Below are 16,137 nucleotides of genomic sequence, written 5' to 3'. Positions count from 1 at the left end.
AGCATTTATTAGTCCTTTATTCATTTTAAATAAATATGACTATATTTTCACTTTATAAAAAAGGAAAAACAACCGTGATCAACGACTTGACACTTTTTATATAATAATATTGTATTTTATTTCATTTATTAATATTGTATTTATATAATAATATTTAAAACTATAGGAAAGAAGAAAGTAAATATGCAATGTCTCAAAGTTGATGATACCAAAAAAAAAAGAATTAAGTTGTTGAAGAAGAATGCTACCGAAAAAGTAAATAGTGTACCTATAAAACAAGTAAAAAAGCTTACTAGAATAGTTAGTTATAACGTTCTCCACAGGTGGCGAATTAAAAAGTTTTTAGTTTGTAAATTAATTAGCTATTAGAAATTTTTTACTATTTTGTAAAGTATTCTCTTTCTATCACTTCTATACTTCTTTAGACAGAATATAAATACATAATATTTTACATATTATTCACTTCAATTAATGATAAAAATTTCCCAAACATTCCTCAGTTTTTTTTATGGTATTAAAGCTTGAAACGGAATCACTGGCCCAAAGCGTTGAAACTCGAAAAGCAAAATAAAATGCAATTCAATTTGATGGGAAAGAAAAGGTGGTAATGAGTGAAAAGAACGCTGAAAAAGCGAATTATGCATCGTTGAAATAATTTGCTGGCCCTAAATTACCAGAAAAATGTTTTGGATTGCGGCAAGTATTTTAGTAGTGCAAGTCTTTTTACTGTGGGTTGGATTGCCAATCCATTGCGCACATGGCTTATAGACCCACCAACCCTCCCTCTAGGTGTAAGGAGTAAGGACAATCAAAATACACGTAAAAACCAATAAAATAGAATGATGATAAAAAATAAAATTTATAATAAAATGGGATCAAGTCCGGGATGAATATGGTGTCTACGCCTCATCTTAAATCAAATGTTTCTTTTATATAGTCTTTAAAATTTTGAGATAATTTTCCTTAATTGCCTTTGATTCATTATTAATATTATTGTTTGTTGAAGAATAGAATATAAAAATTTTAAAATCCAATTATTAACAGATGTATACACTGAATATGTTTCATTATGATTCCATGGCCCTAAATTTTTACTCCAAAATCTTATAATATCATAAGCAGCAATAATTTTTAGTGTAAAATCTTTTTCTCGGTTTCATTTTGTATTGGAAATGAAAAAAAAAAAAAAAAAAAAAAGCTGCGCAAATATGGCAATCCCCTACCTATTAGCAACTTTCCTTTCCAAATCCCAAAATTTGAAAAAAAGAAAAAGTAGTCGTTGGAAGAAAATTTTTCCCCATTGCTAATGCAATGCTCGTATAGTGAGACAATTTTTTCTTAATGCTCATCATTGTCATACAAGCATAAGAATTCTCATGCTAAGAATGCTTTTGCTCGTAGCTAAATTTGTATGAAATACATGTGATTGGTTTTATTTTATAATAATTCTTTTAATTTTAAAAAATAATAACATAAAATGTCACATGAGTAATCAAAGTTCGTACGGGCAGTAACAAGTGCAAAGAGCAAATATTTTTTCTTTTATTACTTTCATTTATAATTATATTTAAAAAATATTTTACTATACAAGTCTTATAAAACAAACAATAAAAAGTTAGAAAGAAGGAAAACGAAAGTAGTTGAAGAATGGAATATAAAAAATTTAAAAATCTAATTATTAACAGATATATACACTGAATATGTTTCATAATGATTCCATTGCTTTAAATTTTTACTCTAAAATCTTGTAGGATCTTAAATAATTTTTAGTCCAAAATCCTTTTTCTTTTGGTCTTCGTTCTGTATTGGATATGGAAAAACAAAAAAAAAAAAAAAACTTGCCATACTTGTTTCTCTCTAGTCCAAGCTGCGCAAATATGGCGATTCCTACAGATTAGCAACTTTCCCTTCTAAATCTCAGAATTTGAAAAGAAGTAGCCGTTGGAAGAAGAATTTTCTCCGTTGCTAATGCAATACAAATTCTCCTATATATTATCTCTAATCTTGATTAGATTTTATTTTTCAAGAACATGATATATTGAGAGAATCCTTTGTTGGTTGAATAGATTTTTGAGTCATGAATTCTGGTCGTTGTGCGGCTTGCAGATATTTAAGAAGAAGATGCCCTCCCGATTGCATTTTCTCCCCTTATTTTCCATCCAATAATCCCCAGAGATTTGTTTCTATTCACAGAATCTATGGCGCCAGCAATGTTGCAAAATTACTTCAGGTATATCTCCCCTTGCCATGCATGTTTTTCCCTTTGCAAGTTCACCTCTTTTCAGTGACAACTTTCAAGGCAGATTCAAGATTTCCAGTTAATACAAGAGTAGTGCCTCTCTTCAATCGAGATGTAACTCAATCATTTTTAACATTGATATTTCATTAGCATTATTTTAAATATTAAGCGCCATATGATGATCATAATAAAGGAGACGAATTAAATAGTTTTAAACCAACTTTTAGATGTTATTCTTGAGATGCATGGTGTAACTTGTTTTCCTCTGATTAATTCCAGCAACTCCCAACCCATTTGCGAGCTGAAGCAGCAGACTCTTTATACTTCGAGGCACAATGTCGTGTCGAAGACCCTGTGTATGGCTGCGTTGGGCTCATATTTCTGCTGCAGCAACAGATACACAATGCAGTGAGCCAGCTAGCCAAGACCCAGGCTGAGATTGCAGTTCTGAAATCTCAAGCCCAACATCCCCAAGCTCAACAAGTTGAAGTCGAACCTGAATTCAACAATTTCTTGCAACAACAGTTAGACTATGTTGCCGACCTCAACTTCTCCAATCAAGGTTCTTCTGGGTTTATGTAGGATCGTGGGGTTTCAAATTAATGGGGTGAATAGCACGAAACAAGCTGGTCCTTTGATACAGGAATAAAATAAGCGAGTGGAACTGGAGAGATCTTTCTATAATCTTGAAAGAAATTTTAAATTGTTTATTTATACTAATAGAAATCAGTTTCTATATATGAAATGATAAATAATGATTCACTTACAGCTTGTACGCCACAATGCATGAAATATTTTTTTATTAGTTGAATAAAGAGAATTTAAATGAGCAACTTTTTGTTAAAGCAGGCCAATTACTAATTGCTAATTAATTCAATCATATATCAATTATAATATTTTTTGTTTTCACTTTGTTATAGAAAAAAATTATAAAATTAGAAAGGATATCTCTGTAATCAATTGAAATTATACAGTTGGCCTTTTTTCCCCTCAATTTTCTTTATTTTCATTATTATCTCCTTTAAAACATAGGTTTAGGGCTAAGTTCGCGGTGCGTTAATGCTGGCCTAGCCTAATAGCACAGTCAATGACCAAACGGCCAAAACCCAACTGTCCGAGGTAAGATATTTTTTGCGTTCTAACACACGGTGACTGATTGGTATATTAGCAATTCGCATATAATATATGCAGAAATTTTTTTTTTTGAATATTTGATAACAATACATAATATTTATTAAGACTTATTTCTTTAGAGTGTAAGAAGTCGTATTTAACTTTTTATGTAATGCTGGAAAATCATGTAATATAAAATCTGTCTGTTTGTATAGAGGAAAACTAAAGGATTTCAGATTTCCTCTTTACAGTCTGATGTTTTAAATAATTTATCTCGTTTTTATCTATTCCAATATTTCATATGCGATTATGTTTATTTATTTTGTTAAATATGTCCTGTATTTGATTAAATATGTTTTTTTTAACATATGCTATTATTTTGAAACAATTATCGGAATATATTTCCATATATGATAATTATATTATAATCATAATTTAGATTTTGGATTTCAAAAATGCTTTTATGGTTTCATCGCGGTGGTCTATTCACCACGAAAATTTCCTTGATAGTTTCAATGTGATCAAGGAAGTTTCCATGAACATGAAAATGGACACAAGTGGAGGAAATTTCCATCATATTAAAACGGTCAATAGCATCAGACAAATTTCCATTAAAACAAAGGTCAATTCGCTTTAATTCTAACTTCCTAGGTATTGAACCGGTTGACAAATAATAACAATATAGTATAACTCTAACTAATAATATTATAATATAACTCTAATAAGATATTATAGTTTAACTACGTAATAGTATTGTATAATAACTCTAACTAAATTATTTATATAATCATCTTAACATTCACTGTATTCTTTTAATCTGAAAATTTTCAACCTATCTCTTCTTGATCAAATTGTTCCTATTACTGTTAATTTTCTGATATCCTAAAAAACAGTTGAATTATAAATTGTACAATTTGAATATTCCAAACTCAAATTCTTCAAAAGCAAACAAAACTCAAATTTCCCTGGCAATTCGATTTACCATTCCTAAATCCTAGCTAGTTAACATTACGATTATTTCCACCCTTCTATTTTTCTTTTTTTGATGAAATAGAAACTTTTTGCCAATGAACATGAAAAGCGTGCGCTTGGACTTAATTTCAGGCATACTGGCATAGGGCCTCTTCATTCTTTATCCAGTTTTTCTGCTACTAAACCATAATTTAGCAACAACTTTACTCTTCTTCACTAAAGCTGACAGACTATATATGCGACTAGAGTTACGCAAATTGCCAATAACCAAAGGAAAAAAACAAACATTCCATCTTGACGGTTTGTTGCTCGTTTCTCAATGTTCAATTGACTAGTTATAGCAACCAGGCTGTTAGAATTAATGCCTGCATGAATTGAACACGTGGACAAGCCTTTAGAGTTGTCTTGCTGTAATGCAAATATGCAGTGTGTTGAACGTACCTGTTACATGTAAGCTATTATATGGTACTTATGTTAAACACTTGTTTATATAGTTTTACAAGTGTTTAATGTACCTGTTACGTGTAAGCTTGCATGGTTATATGGTATCTTATGTTAAACACTTGGCTATATAGTTTTACAAGTGACCTTGGCATCTGGTATGCTTGTTGAGGATCATGGATAGGCTCCCTTCTACATCTGGAATACAAGGTCCTTCAACTACACCCTTCCCTTTACAGATGGTCATCATGTCCATTAGCCTTACCAACTTATCCATTATTTCTTCCTGACGTCGTTGACAATGACCCATCCTACGTTGAGCACTAATTGCCCCAAAAAGAAAGAATTTTTCTCTAATTTTCCGTTGACTCATTTAAACGTTGATGAGTTTAAGAAAGTCAATTGCAAATCTTGAGCATTTTCATTAAACATGAGATGTTCTAATACAACAGAATTTTCCTGCCGCAGGACAAGAGATCAGTACTGGCTTCTGAGGCCAAAATACCAATCTTTCTGAACATTTCTCTGGTCTGGGGTTATCAAAGGAGGCCAAAAAAAAATGGGGACTTGACCGTACACAAAAACTATAAAAGCAGTGTACAGTTTCTATTGTTTTACAAGGGCTTGAGTGTAGAGACCAACTCGCATCTGTCTCAGATCAATACACAGTTTCCGCTGAATTGCCTTGGTTGTCTTCGATGTAAGCCTTAAAAATATCTGTTTGTGGTAGACGAGAGTCGGTCCCGATGATGTGAGAAGAGATGTTAAATTGGCTGCTAGAGTTACAATTTACATTGATTTACCGAAGGGTAATTGTTTAGCTCCTCGTTCAACAGCATCCCTCCATAATCTGTACCTCACTCCTAGCTTATCGTAGATTACAGGCCAATTCCAGACATTTGCCCCATTGAGCATACGCTCTTGCTGGCCAATCACAAGTCGCAGATCCTCATTTAATACCTGTATCAATTATGCATAAGGTAGGGCCATAAATATTAGTGACAAACAAGGTAGGTAGATGTTAGACATGTTATTCAAAAACCAATGATGCAGAGGAAAGACTGGCTAATATAATACTTCTTGCCACCAGCATGGTTTTAAGCAATTGGGTAACGAAAACCATATCTTACGTAAAGTTCTATGCAGAAATGTTGAAGTTATCTGCTTCCAGAAGGTTATTCATCAGTGGCATTACAAGAATGTTGATCATTAGCTATAAAAGTTACCATTCTTTTCAGCAAGTTATTTGTTTATGAAACCAAAGAAGATTTTTCATAGGTTTCAGTGAGTGATTCATGTGAATTTCACCTAAAACCACCAACCCACTGCCCAAAGCATAGAAAAACAAGATATTTTTTACCTGTTCTGCAAAATGCCTCCATAAATACTGCATAAAAGGAATGTGCTTCAACACGGGAGCAAAATCTAGAGACATTCTATACAATAGTCTTGTCTTCTTTCTTGATGAAGGTAAGCATACATGAAGCTGGTGAAGGTGTGTTGTGCATTCCCTGGTACTCTGTCCTTCCAGTTTCCCAGGCTTTGATATCCCAATGGTTGATAGCACCATACAAGGTGGCCGAAATTCCATATCTATGGGATAAGGGTCCCAGTATCCTTGGAGATCAGATGCAGGCGTAAAAAACTTCACCAGACTGAGATGTTGAGATTACATACAATAAGTAAGATTAAGTATTCAAGATAAAACCCCTATGCATTGTTAGCATCTGGTCCATCAATTCCACTAAGAAGCAAGATATTTGGAGGTCATTAATCAGAAAGCCAAAACATCCAGTCTTACATACCACCAGAAAGCAAGGTAGGTTTTGTTGTAGTGGACATGCAAAGAAGAAATGATCAAATACAATTACGTCATGAAGGCAGAGCATCGTGAAAACACTTCTAATCCTTTTGAATGATTTTGTTTCCTTAGCCTTGCATATGATTCTAACTTTTCCAATCATTTAAATAAGCTGTCTAGAAGTCCAAACTACTACTCATCTGTCCCAGTGAAAACAGTTAAGTGCAAAAAATAACATTGAAGCTATTCTGCTTCAACACCAAACCCAAAATCAATAAAACCATTTCGCAATCTAATTGCAGAAACAAACCTGGGGACAGTCCATCCTTTGGCAAATGTGGAAGTGTGAGTAAAAGGAGCATGAGCGAGATCCAAAAGGTTATCCAGAAGTAACCCATGTTCTACTGGAAGTTCCATGACAATCTGTCATTTATCAGGACACCAAAAGAAATTGAGGTGAGATAGTGGTTGCTTTTACTTCAATTCTAAAATTGTCCTATCTTTTCATCAAGTCGCCTAAGCAAAGCTCACATAATTCCAATCAAAATAGCCTTTAGAAACACCTACAGCATACCTCTGCATGAATTTGAAATCCAGAAGGAGGTTGTAAGGAAGGAAGGGTTGTCGTCGGAGGGTCATTACCAGGCCAAATCCAGATCATTCCCTCTTGCTCAAGACATGGCAATGACTTTATCTTCACATTAAGTAATCGTGTAGATGGCATTTTTTCACATTTTCCATCTGTTGTGTATTCCCACCCTGATATATCAAAAAAAGTACCAAGACTTATAAAATTTTATACTACAATTGGTAAAACACATTTAAGGATTGGATATCAGTCCAAGAATATATAATGTGTAAATTTTTCATTTATCTCTCTTTTTCATAAAATATGATAATGAGTGCTAGTAAACTTCCTAATTTCTTACTAACCATGGTAGGGACATTGGATGCGACCCTCATTTACTGAACCAAGGTGAAGAGGACATGCTCTATGTGCACATGTGTTCTGGACACATCCTGGATTCCCATCTTTTCCACGAAAAAGAACCCATGGCTCTTCAAAACAATCAATTGGAATCTGGAATGAGAAGTAACAAGACGTGTAAGAGGGCATCTCTCTACTAGATGGTCTATGAAAACAACAAAATTGCCACGTAACAGAAGGAAACACTGGTGCCAATCAACCTGATTTATTTTGCTTTTCTTGCAGAATGAGGATATATGTCAATATGTTGTGACATGACATAAAGTGATCAGTATTAAGATGGTAAGCAATATTATAGTTCTGAAGTATAGCTTACCATAGTGTCATCCTTCAGATCAGTGGTGAAAGCAACAGGATACCAGAAATTCTTCAAGCGGGGGTGATATGGTCGAACTGGACCTGAGACATCCAAGCTTTTCCGAGGCAACTTATTCTTCATAGTATCCATAGATTTTGTTGGCGTACTAGAAGAAGGGGATGCTAGGTTGGATTCTGTTGTGGTTCTATCTTCTAACAGCTTATCATTAACCAATTCCTCCATGTAAGCTAGTTTATCCAAAGCAGCAGCAACCCTTGCTTCAGATATATGTACCTGTTATTACTCATGGATCAGAATCAAAGTTGGCTATGACACAAAAGTTGGAACCTTTATATAGTTTTAATTTTTAAATAAATATAAAAAGATAAATGAAATGATACTTATGGTAATTAATTCAAGTCTGACTCGGATTATTTTGTTGAAAAAAGAAAAATATAAGCATCTAAAGAGATGGATAGCCCTGAATCACTGGATTTATCTTATAATTCATATTGATGCATATGTTTCCTAATTAGAAATAATTAAAATCACAGTTTATCTATCTCACAGTTTCGATAACTGCTAATTTTGGCTACCTGTTTGTGAGCTTGAGCTAGTTCTCCTTGCAATTCTGCAAGCTCCTTTTTCATGGTGCCAATAGACTTGTATTCACGAGCTAAAGGATTCAACACTTCCACAACCTACAATCATATCCAACAAAATGAGAACTACCATAATAAAGCAACAAAAATCCCAAAAGATTAAATTGAAACATTTTTAGGTAAATTGTAAACACTCCACAAAATTCAGATTTTCTTGTCAAAAATAACTAAAAAAAAAACCACAATTAAAATTTCAAAACGAAGGTCAAGAAGTAAATAGTAAAACTTGTAAGCATAGCACAACTTCTAAGTTATGAGAAAGAAGAATAGCAGGTTGAGATTGAAGAAGACCTTTTCATGAAGAAGCATGATTGTAAGAAGATCTTGCCGAGCCCGCCAATCACAGTACTGAATATCAAATCTAGCCACTTCCAAGGCCTGATATACATCCAAGAACTTCCCTTTACATTGTGGGACTTTAGACCTTGGATCCTCAACATCAAAGAGCGTGCCCCACGGGCTCTTCTTATCCCCCAAGCTACTTTCCTCCCCAAACACAGCAAACACCCCAAAGCCTCCTTTAACGCCCTGCAACTGCACCAATCTCTATATATAAGCCACAGATCAACTGACTTTAGATTTTGTAATCAAATTACTCAAGCAATGACAAAAAAGCAAAGAACAATTTTTTCCAAGGTTGAAACCACCATCTAAGCTAACTAAAGACTAACAAATCAACTAGCTCATCACTAAGAAAGTGTCCACATAAGTTTTAGCAGAAATATTATACATTTACTTAGCTTAAGTTTATTTTGCACTACTGAACGCGAGTACCTATGTTGAACCGATAAAAAATGCAAAGTACTTAAGGATCATGCAACTTTAATAAAAGTTAGCATTGGCCCAAGTGCTGTTAACTTAAAAACACATCAAAAGCCAAATCTTTCTGGCTTCACAGCCATAGAAACTAAAAATGACAAGTCAACCACTGTAAAAACTAAATTTTCTTGTAAATTCAACAACTACCCCCATAACACTAATCCATAAAAAAGCAGAAAAAACCAGTACCTTTTTAGAACTAGTCTTGCATGATCTGTATAGAGAGATTGGCAAAGACAAAGCACCAGCAGTAGCTATTGCGGTCATGGCGTTTCAAAAAAAATGTTCAATAGCCGTTTTGGGGCGAGGAAGAAAGAAAGAGAAAGAGAGAGAGAGAGGCAGTGTAAGCAAAAAACATTGGGATTTTGTTGGATAAGAGGTTGGTGTTGCCCGCGATCTTGGTGAGCCTCCTATGGTATGCCACCTGGAAAAACGTGGACTCCTATGTCGTACACGTGGCATGCTGGGTTTCCACACACTTCGAGGGTCCGAGAGAGGCGTGAGAAGAGTATCTTCGTCTTTGTGGGGCTTTCATATCTCTGCTTCTTGCCAGCTCGGATGCTGTAGATATCTTTCTCGATCTCCCTATCTGTTTGTGTTGTTTGCTTTGTTTTTTTCTTCAAAAAGTTTCTCTCTTCCTCTTCCATTCATTTGCTTTATTATAAATGCTTGGCCTTGGTTAAATCTTAATATCACCTGTTAAAGTTATTATTTTAAAAATAATATTGTCATTCAATAAACTAGAAATTGTAACTTTCATAAATAAAATAAACTAGAATTTGTCAAATTATTTTGTTTATCATTTATATTTAATGAGAGCATTTTAATAAATAAATATTATAAAAAAAACCTTAAATCGTAAAGATATCAATAAATACCTTTTAATAAGCTGTAATGCATTATTTGATTTGATTAAATAATATTAGAATATCTTATAATTGATTTCAAGTGATAAAATTAGTATTTGTTGCACATTTGGATAGTGGGTGCTCTAAAATCAATATACGAGTATGAATAATAATTTTTAATTTTAAATTATATATATTTTTATAAATATTTTATAATTAATGTAATACTTATTAAAATTTATTAATTGTTCTCAATATAATTTTAAGTTTTAATTTTTTTATAAATTAACTTTAATTTATTAATAATATATAAAAATAATTTTAAATTTATTTTAATTATATATTTAATGGATACATGTATTTAACTAATAGTGTTTAATATATTCAAATACGGTTCGAGTAACAATTTATAAATTTAGTAGAATATTTATAAAACTCATATGCTTTATCAAATAACAAGATTCAAGTCAAAATATCTTAAAAATAACAAATACTCTACTCGTTAGCACGCTTAATTAATTTTTTTTTATTTTATGTTTTTAAGAGGCTACGTACTAAAATATTTAATTAAGTAGTTTCTATTAGTAGTATATACAAGAATAATATAAAATGCACATGATTAACACTTAAATTTCTCCAAAATATAACATAAAGTATTCAATTTAATGATTAGAATATGAATCTCCATGATTAAAGAAGTGAATTCAAATTCTTCTATCTCAAAAAAATCATAATATTTAATAAGAATACAATTAATAAGTAGTTGTACCATTTTTTATTTTTAGGATTAATAACTCGAGGTTTAGGGGTATTTTTGGGGTAAAGAAAAAAGTTTATACTCCAAAGGAGTTTGGGTAAAAATAAAAATTGTAAGGTGATGGAACAAGCATAGGAATAAACCCTAGAAATTCCCTTTAGTGATTTTCCCGGTGTGCTAAATTACGGAAGTTTCCAAAGAAAAGGGTACAAGAAAAGAATAATCAAAATGTGATTCTCTTTCCTCCAAGGCCTTAATTAGAGGAATAAAGGCCTCCTTTTTACTTTTTTTTTTAATTATTTTTTCAATCGAGAATCATTCATCAAGTTTATATTTATCCTAATGCATGATTTGTGTGATTTCATTTAATAACAAAGTTAAGATAGATATAAATCATTTTTCAACAAAGATATTGACGACTGAAATGAATCTCTTAATTCATGTTAATTGATTTTTTTATATTTAAATCGTAAATACTTAATTTTTTTAAAATTTTAAAAAATAGATTTGAATTCTATCTTTTAAGTAGGGAGATTATATCTCAACTAATAAGTTTATTGCTCAAATGTAATTACAAATGCCTAATTTTTTTTAAATTAAAATAATGAGGATTTGAATTCTCTTTAAACAAAAAAAATCATATATTAGTCAATAAACTAAATATTCGGGGTGCAACTGCGAATGCTTAGTTATGGCTACAAGTTTCCAAATTAGAAATTATACCCAAACTCTAAACCCTTGTTTTTTTTTCCAATTATAGGAGAAAATTACATCATTTTATCTAAATAGAGGATTTACATAATTTTTAAAACACCTTTAAAAACAATCAAAATTTAATCTATATAATTATAGATAACTCGTTTATGTATCATAACGTGTTTTCTCTCATCTATAAAAATGTTAAATTCTATCAATTAGTTGTAATTTTAGGAAATTAAATATTTTTGCTTTTATTTGTTAAAAACTGTTATATTATCTTGATAAGAAAAATTGAAAAAAACATATAAATATGAACATTTGATTTATGAGTTTAAAATTTAAAGTTATTAAGACAATACTCTATTTTTTTTCCTATATCAAGATATTCGTGTATTTTTGGAGACCATAATTAAATTAATTTAATGAAGCCCAACCAAAGCTGCCGCCCTAATACCTAGGAAGAAAAACCTTCAAAAATTATTATCATTTTAGATTAAATAATTAATCCTCTTGGACAGATGTCATCTCCAGACCCCGTTTAGGGATAATTTTAATATGTAGGTATAGATTATAAAGGTAACATGAAATAAATAAATTAGGGAATAATTCTTTTTTCCAAACAAAAAAGAACAGTTCTGTCAGTTTCTAAATATAGTAATTGATACAAGTAAAATTTTTATTTAAAAAAACATAAAAAAGAAGGAGAATTTAATTACTCCTAATACTGCTCGGAAGGTAAAGTCTGCCTAGACAGGTGGCCAAGGGGCGTAAAGTTTTGCGGGTGAGAAAAGCAATCTAATCTGTGCTGACTTCCAACGAACAAAAGTAAAAGCTATCAGCCTATAACCCTCCAAAGCGGCAAGTGTCTCTCATCCCTTTTCTCTCTCACACACTCTCACCTCGCTGTTTAGTTCTACTATTCTTTCTACATACAGAGCCAAAGCAATGCCTCGGACATATCAAAGTTCGAGCAGCGACAAGGCAGGGACTTTCTTTTTTGCAACCCTGGTTCTATGGTTTGTTTCTGTTCTGTTCGAAATTGTGTTCAACAAGCGGAGAGAGCTCCTTTACGTCGTTGCTGGTGGTTGCTTTTACCAAATAGCAAATTGGGTTATTAGAGTTCGCGTCTCTCGTGATCCTCTCTTTGTTAACACCTCTGTCTCTCTCCTTCACTCCACAATCACCTCTACTTCAGGTTCATATCATTTAAAATTCCTCTCTTTCCCTTTTTGGCTTTTTTTTTTTTTTGCTTTTTCTGACTTGGGTATTTGTTTCATAATTCTTACTTTCTTTTCCCCATTCCTTGGTAGTTTAGTTTGTCTGTTAAAGGATATGTGAAGTAACTGTTAAAAGAGTTTGATTTTTATTTTCTATGCTTTCGTTAATTGTAGCAGAGATTTAGCTTCCTGTAAGGCGTAATTTAGACACAGAATGTAAAATTTGTACTGTGCCATAAATTTAGAAAAAGGTAGGCATGTGCTTGCAAATGTTTGTCTTGGGAATTGAAAAGGTGTAAACAATTGCAATGTTGAAAGCTACTTGCAGCCGTCATAGCATTATCCTTGTTTAATTTGCAGTCCGAAATTTGTATGTAACCATATATGAAGTGGGATATTTTGGAATTTAAAGGCCTATACTTTGTTAGAAGCACTGCAGTGGGTTTTAAATTTAATGGTGAATTTGGTGACCGACATGAACAACTATAATGAAAGAAACATAAACATCAAATTGGACAAACTGGAGATTTCAAATGAACTGGAAATATTTACACAGGATGTGTTGTTATATGTTAAGAACATCACTTCGAGCTTAGGCCCAAACTTGAATGCAGCTCTGAAGTACAATCTGAAAAGGTTATAACTTTTGAAGTGATCTGGCATCTTATAAACTATTAAATTGGTGAGATCTATATTAAGGATATGGTGTTGGGTAGTCCTTGTTAATAACTAAATGGCCAAATGCTTCTGTGAATGATTGTTGGTGGATATAAGTAGGAGCTATTATGCATGTAATTTAACCTAAGGACGAAAGCAGAAGCTTACATCAGGGTAGGATAATCATTCTTTGAGATAATGCATTGACGTAGGTAAAAATGTAAACTTGGGGGAGAAAATAAGGAGTCTCTAGCTATGCTTGTGTATGCATATGCATCTTTCTTTCTGGGGTACATGTATGAATCAACTAATTAAATACCAATTATTGTAGTGCACTATCGATGAGAGGGATAAAAATACTGGTTATGTGTTGGTAAAAATGTATCAAACGCTCATAAATTATGGTATTCCTTTTGTTTCTGGGCATTCTTTTTTCTTTAGTTGGTTGTTTTTGTTCTTCTCTTTCCTAAATTCAGTTTTACCTCTTCTTTCTGTGCAGTGGTTTTCATTTTGGTTAATCAGTGGTTAAGGACTGGTTTCAAGAGGATGTTTGATCATACACAACTTGTTGAGGGTACTTGGCCTTGGGCATACCAGGCTTTATGCTTCTCATGTGGCTACTTTGCATATGATCAGTGGGATATGCTGCATTACCATCTATATTCTGGCGTTATCCCTGCCATTCTAATGCATCACCTAATACTGCTTATTTGCTTCACACTTGCGTTGTATCGACATGTCACCGTCAACTACCTTATTCTCACTCTCATTTGTGAGGTATGTTTCAATTTCTTTCTGCTAAAAATATTAGTAGAATTATGGCTTGATTGGTAGGCATTAGTACAGGTTTACTTGTATAGTAATATAGAATATGCCAGATTGAGATCTTAAGGGGGCAAATAAATAAATTATTTACAGTTTTAATGTAATTAACCAAGTGTTTTTAGTTCAAGATAAAAATATTTACAGTTTTAACTTTTATGTGGCTCCTTGTTTAGCATGTTAGTCACTAAGATGGACATGTCTCAAGGTGCATTCTAATATGAAGCCATGAACCTAATGGAATGGAATTTTAACACTTGCAGCGTCAGACATTTCCTTAAGTTAAAAGCTCCAAAACTACACGCATTAGAATACTGGATTAGATAAACAGTTAAAATGAAAAGCATAGTTGGTAGACAGACATTCGTAGGGCAGTTTATTTGAGCCTTTCAGATTTGGTTTAATGCAAGCATAACTGGCTGTTGATGCTAGTGGCTGCAGATGAGGTATCCTTTTCCTTTGTTTTTGGATAACCAGTGTGAGGTGTGCTTTTTGGTGATATCTGATGCTCATAATATATGAGATCCATAAGCAACCATTTTTCTTTATGAGAGGAAGTGGCGGGATAACCCTGTGAGATAATCTCTTGTTGGCTGTGCATTGAGTTTTGGATCTTGCATGCTAAATGAGTTTTGAGGTTTAACAAAACTTTGAAAATGATTTAATAGTAAAAATGAGCCCCACTATCTGGAAATTCTTTAAGTTTTTTTAGCATCAATTCAAGCAAGCTTTATGATGCTGTTAAAGAATGCTAAAGGTTATTTTTGTTGTGATGGTGCAGCTGCATTCTATCTTTCTACATGTGAGGAAAGTGAGACGGATGGTTGGTGTTCGCGATGCCAAGAGCAAAGTTGTGAAGGTAGAATGGGTTCTTAACTGGATCATGTTTGTCTTGGCAAGGATTATATCTCATGTTCTGATAACCGTAAAGCTAATCAAAGATGCTTCCAAGTTTGAAAAGGGTGTTGAATGGCCACTTGCCATGTTTGGAATGGCGGGAATGAATTTGCTTAATGCTTTTCTCGGCATTGATCTCTTCAATGCATTCAAGAGAGAGAAAAATCCCCAGCAGAATAATCAAAAACGCCGTGAATGACTGACAGAACAATATCCGGAAAGACTTCACTAAATCTTAGAAGTTGTCATTATTTTTTCCCATTGATTTCACACGGGAAGTTATATCCAGCTCGGAATGTGGTACATTTTTGTTAGCATGATGCATATACACAATGTAAATTATGCACAATGGAATATATGATTTGTTTTCAACAGTCTAGTGTACACGAATGATATTTGACAGATTGAACGGATGTTTTTATCCAGCAGTACCCCGCTGTCTATTGCACTTGTCATTGGCCTGTGCTTGCAAACTAAACTAGTTTTTAAAGTTACACTCATTTTTATCCCAATTTTTTTTACGTGAGATGAATGTCATTGATACATTTTGGGGGGAGGAAGATGCAGTTTTCCAATGAAAGATTTAAAGCCTTGCTTCATGCAGTATCAAAATTTATAACTGTTAGTAGTTTCAGCGCAAAAGAGAAACTGCAGGAAACTTAAGAATACGTTATGTGGAGTACGAAATACAAAAACCAGATAAAATGCCCAAGGTCCCACCGGGAGTCGAACCCAGGTCGCTGGATTCAAAGTCCAGAGTGCTAACCACTACACCATGGAACCTGGCTGATGTTAAGGTCCTATACCAAATAATAATGGTGAAGAAAACGTACTTATCCGCCAAATATCATGGATTCGATACGATGTTTATAATTTAAATAAACCAAAATATACTAACAGGACAGCT

At 32.9% G+C, this 16,137-nt stretch overlaps 3 protein-coding genes and 1 non-coding gene across 5 annotated transcripts; 2 read left to right on the top strand and 2 right to left on the bottom strand.

Moving 5' to 3' along the window:
- The first annotated feature begins 2,050 nt into the window (after positions 1-2,050).
- LOC18592343 (LOB domain-containing protein 23-like) lies at positions 2,051-2,905 on the top strand. The gene is made up of 2 exons (XM_018125656.2): positions 2,051-2,230; positions 2,519-2,905. Exons 1-2 carry the CDS (start codon positions 2,078-2,080, stop codon positions 2,819-2,821), a joined length of 456 nt encoding a protein of 151 aa, XP_017981145.2. The 5' UTR covers positions 2,051-2,077; the 3' UTR covers positions 2,822-2,905.
- Positions 2,906-5,167: 2,262 nt separating this feature from the next.
- Positions 5,168-9,692, bottom strand: CH1 (Pheophorbide a oxygenase family protein with Rieske 2Fe-2S domain-containing protein). Of its 2 annotated transcripts, none has more exons than XM_018126243.2 (9): positions 9,523-9,692; positions 8,806-9,060; positions 8,449-8,553; positions 7,871-8,146; positions 7,500-7,647; positions 7,141-7,325; positions 6,877-6,989; positions 6,126-6,420; positions 5,168-5,725 (listed from the first exon to the last, which is right to left on the bottom strand). In XM_018126243.2, the coding sequence occupies exons 1-9, from the start codon at positions 9,598-9,600 to the stop codon at positions 5,555-5,557; spliced, it is 1,626 nt and encodes a 541-aa protein (XP_017981732.2). In that variant the 5' UTR covers positions 9,601-9,692; the 3' UTR covers positions 5,168-5,554. The 2 variants fall into 2 exon arrangements, with proteins under 2 accessions (XP_017981732.2, XP_017981733.2); XM_018126244.2 differs by having other exon boundaries at positions 8,806-9,048; positions 9,523-9,690.
- Positions 9,693-12,465: 2,773 nt separating this feature from the next.
- LOC18592341 (TRAM, LAG1 and CLN8 (TLC) lipid-sensing domain containing protein) lies at positions 12,466-15,661 on the top strand. Its single transcript, XM_007019014.3, has 3 exons — positions 12,466-12,832; positions 14,011-14,288; positions 15,115-15,661. The coding sequence occupies exons 1-3, from the start codon at positions 12,583-12,585 to the stop codon at positions 15,427-15,429; spliced, it is 843 nt and encodes a 280-aa protein (XP_007019076.3). The 5' UTR covers positions 12,466-12,582; the 3' UTR covers positions 15,430-15,661.
- Positions 15,662-15,941: 280 nt separating this feature from the next.
- On the bottom strand, positions 15,942-16,013 carry TRNAQ-UUG (transfer RNA glutamine (anticodon UUG)). The gene has a single exon. It is a non-coding gene; the product is annotated as a tRNA-Gln (tRNA).
- Positions 16,014-16,137: the final 124 nt, after the last annotated feature.

Source organism: Theobroma cacao, chromosome 8, assembly GCF_053813885.1.
Source record: "Theobroma cacao isolate CCN51 chromosome 8, ASM5381388v1, whole genome shotgun sequence".
Classification (NCBI taxonomy): Eukaryota; Viridiplantae; Streptophyta; class Magnoliopsida; order Malvales; family Malvaceae; genus Theobroma; species Theobroma cacao.
Note: the sequence above shows the minus strand (reverse complement) of the source record. Positions and strands in the feature narration are given on the sequence as shown.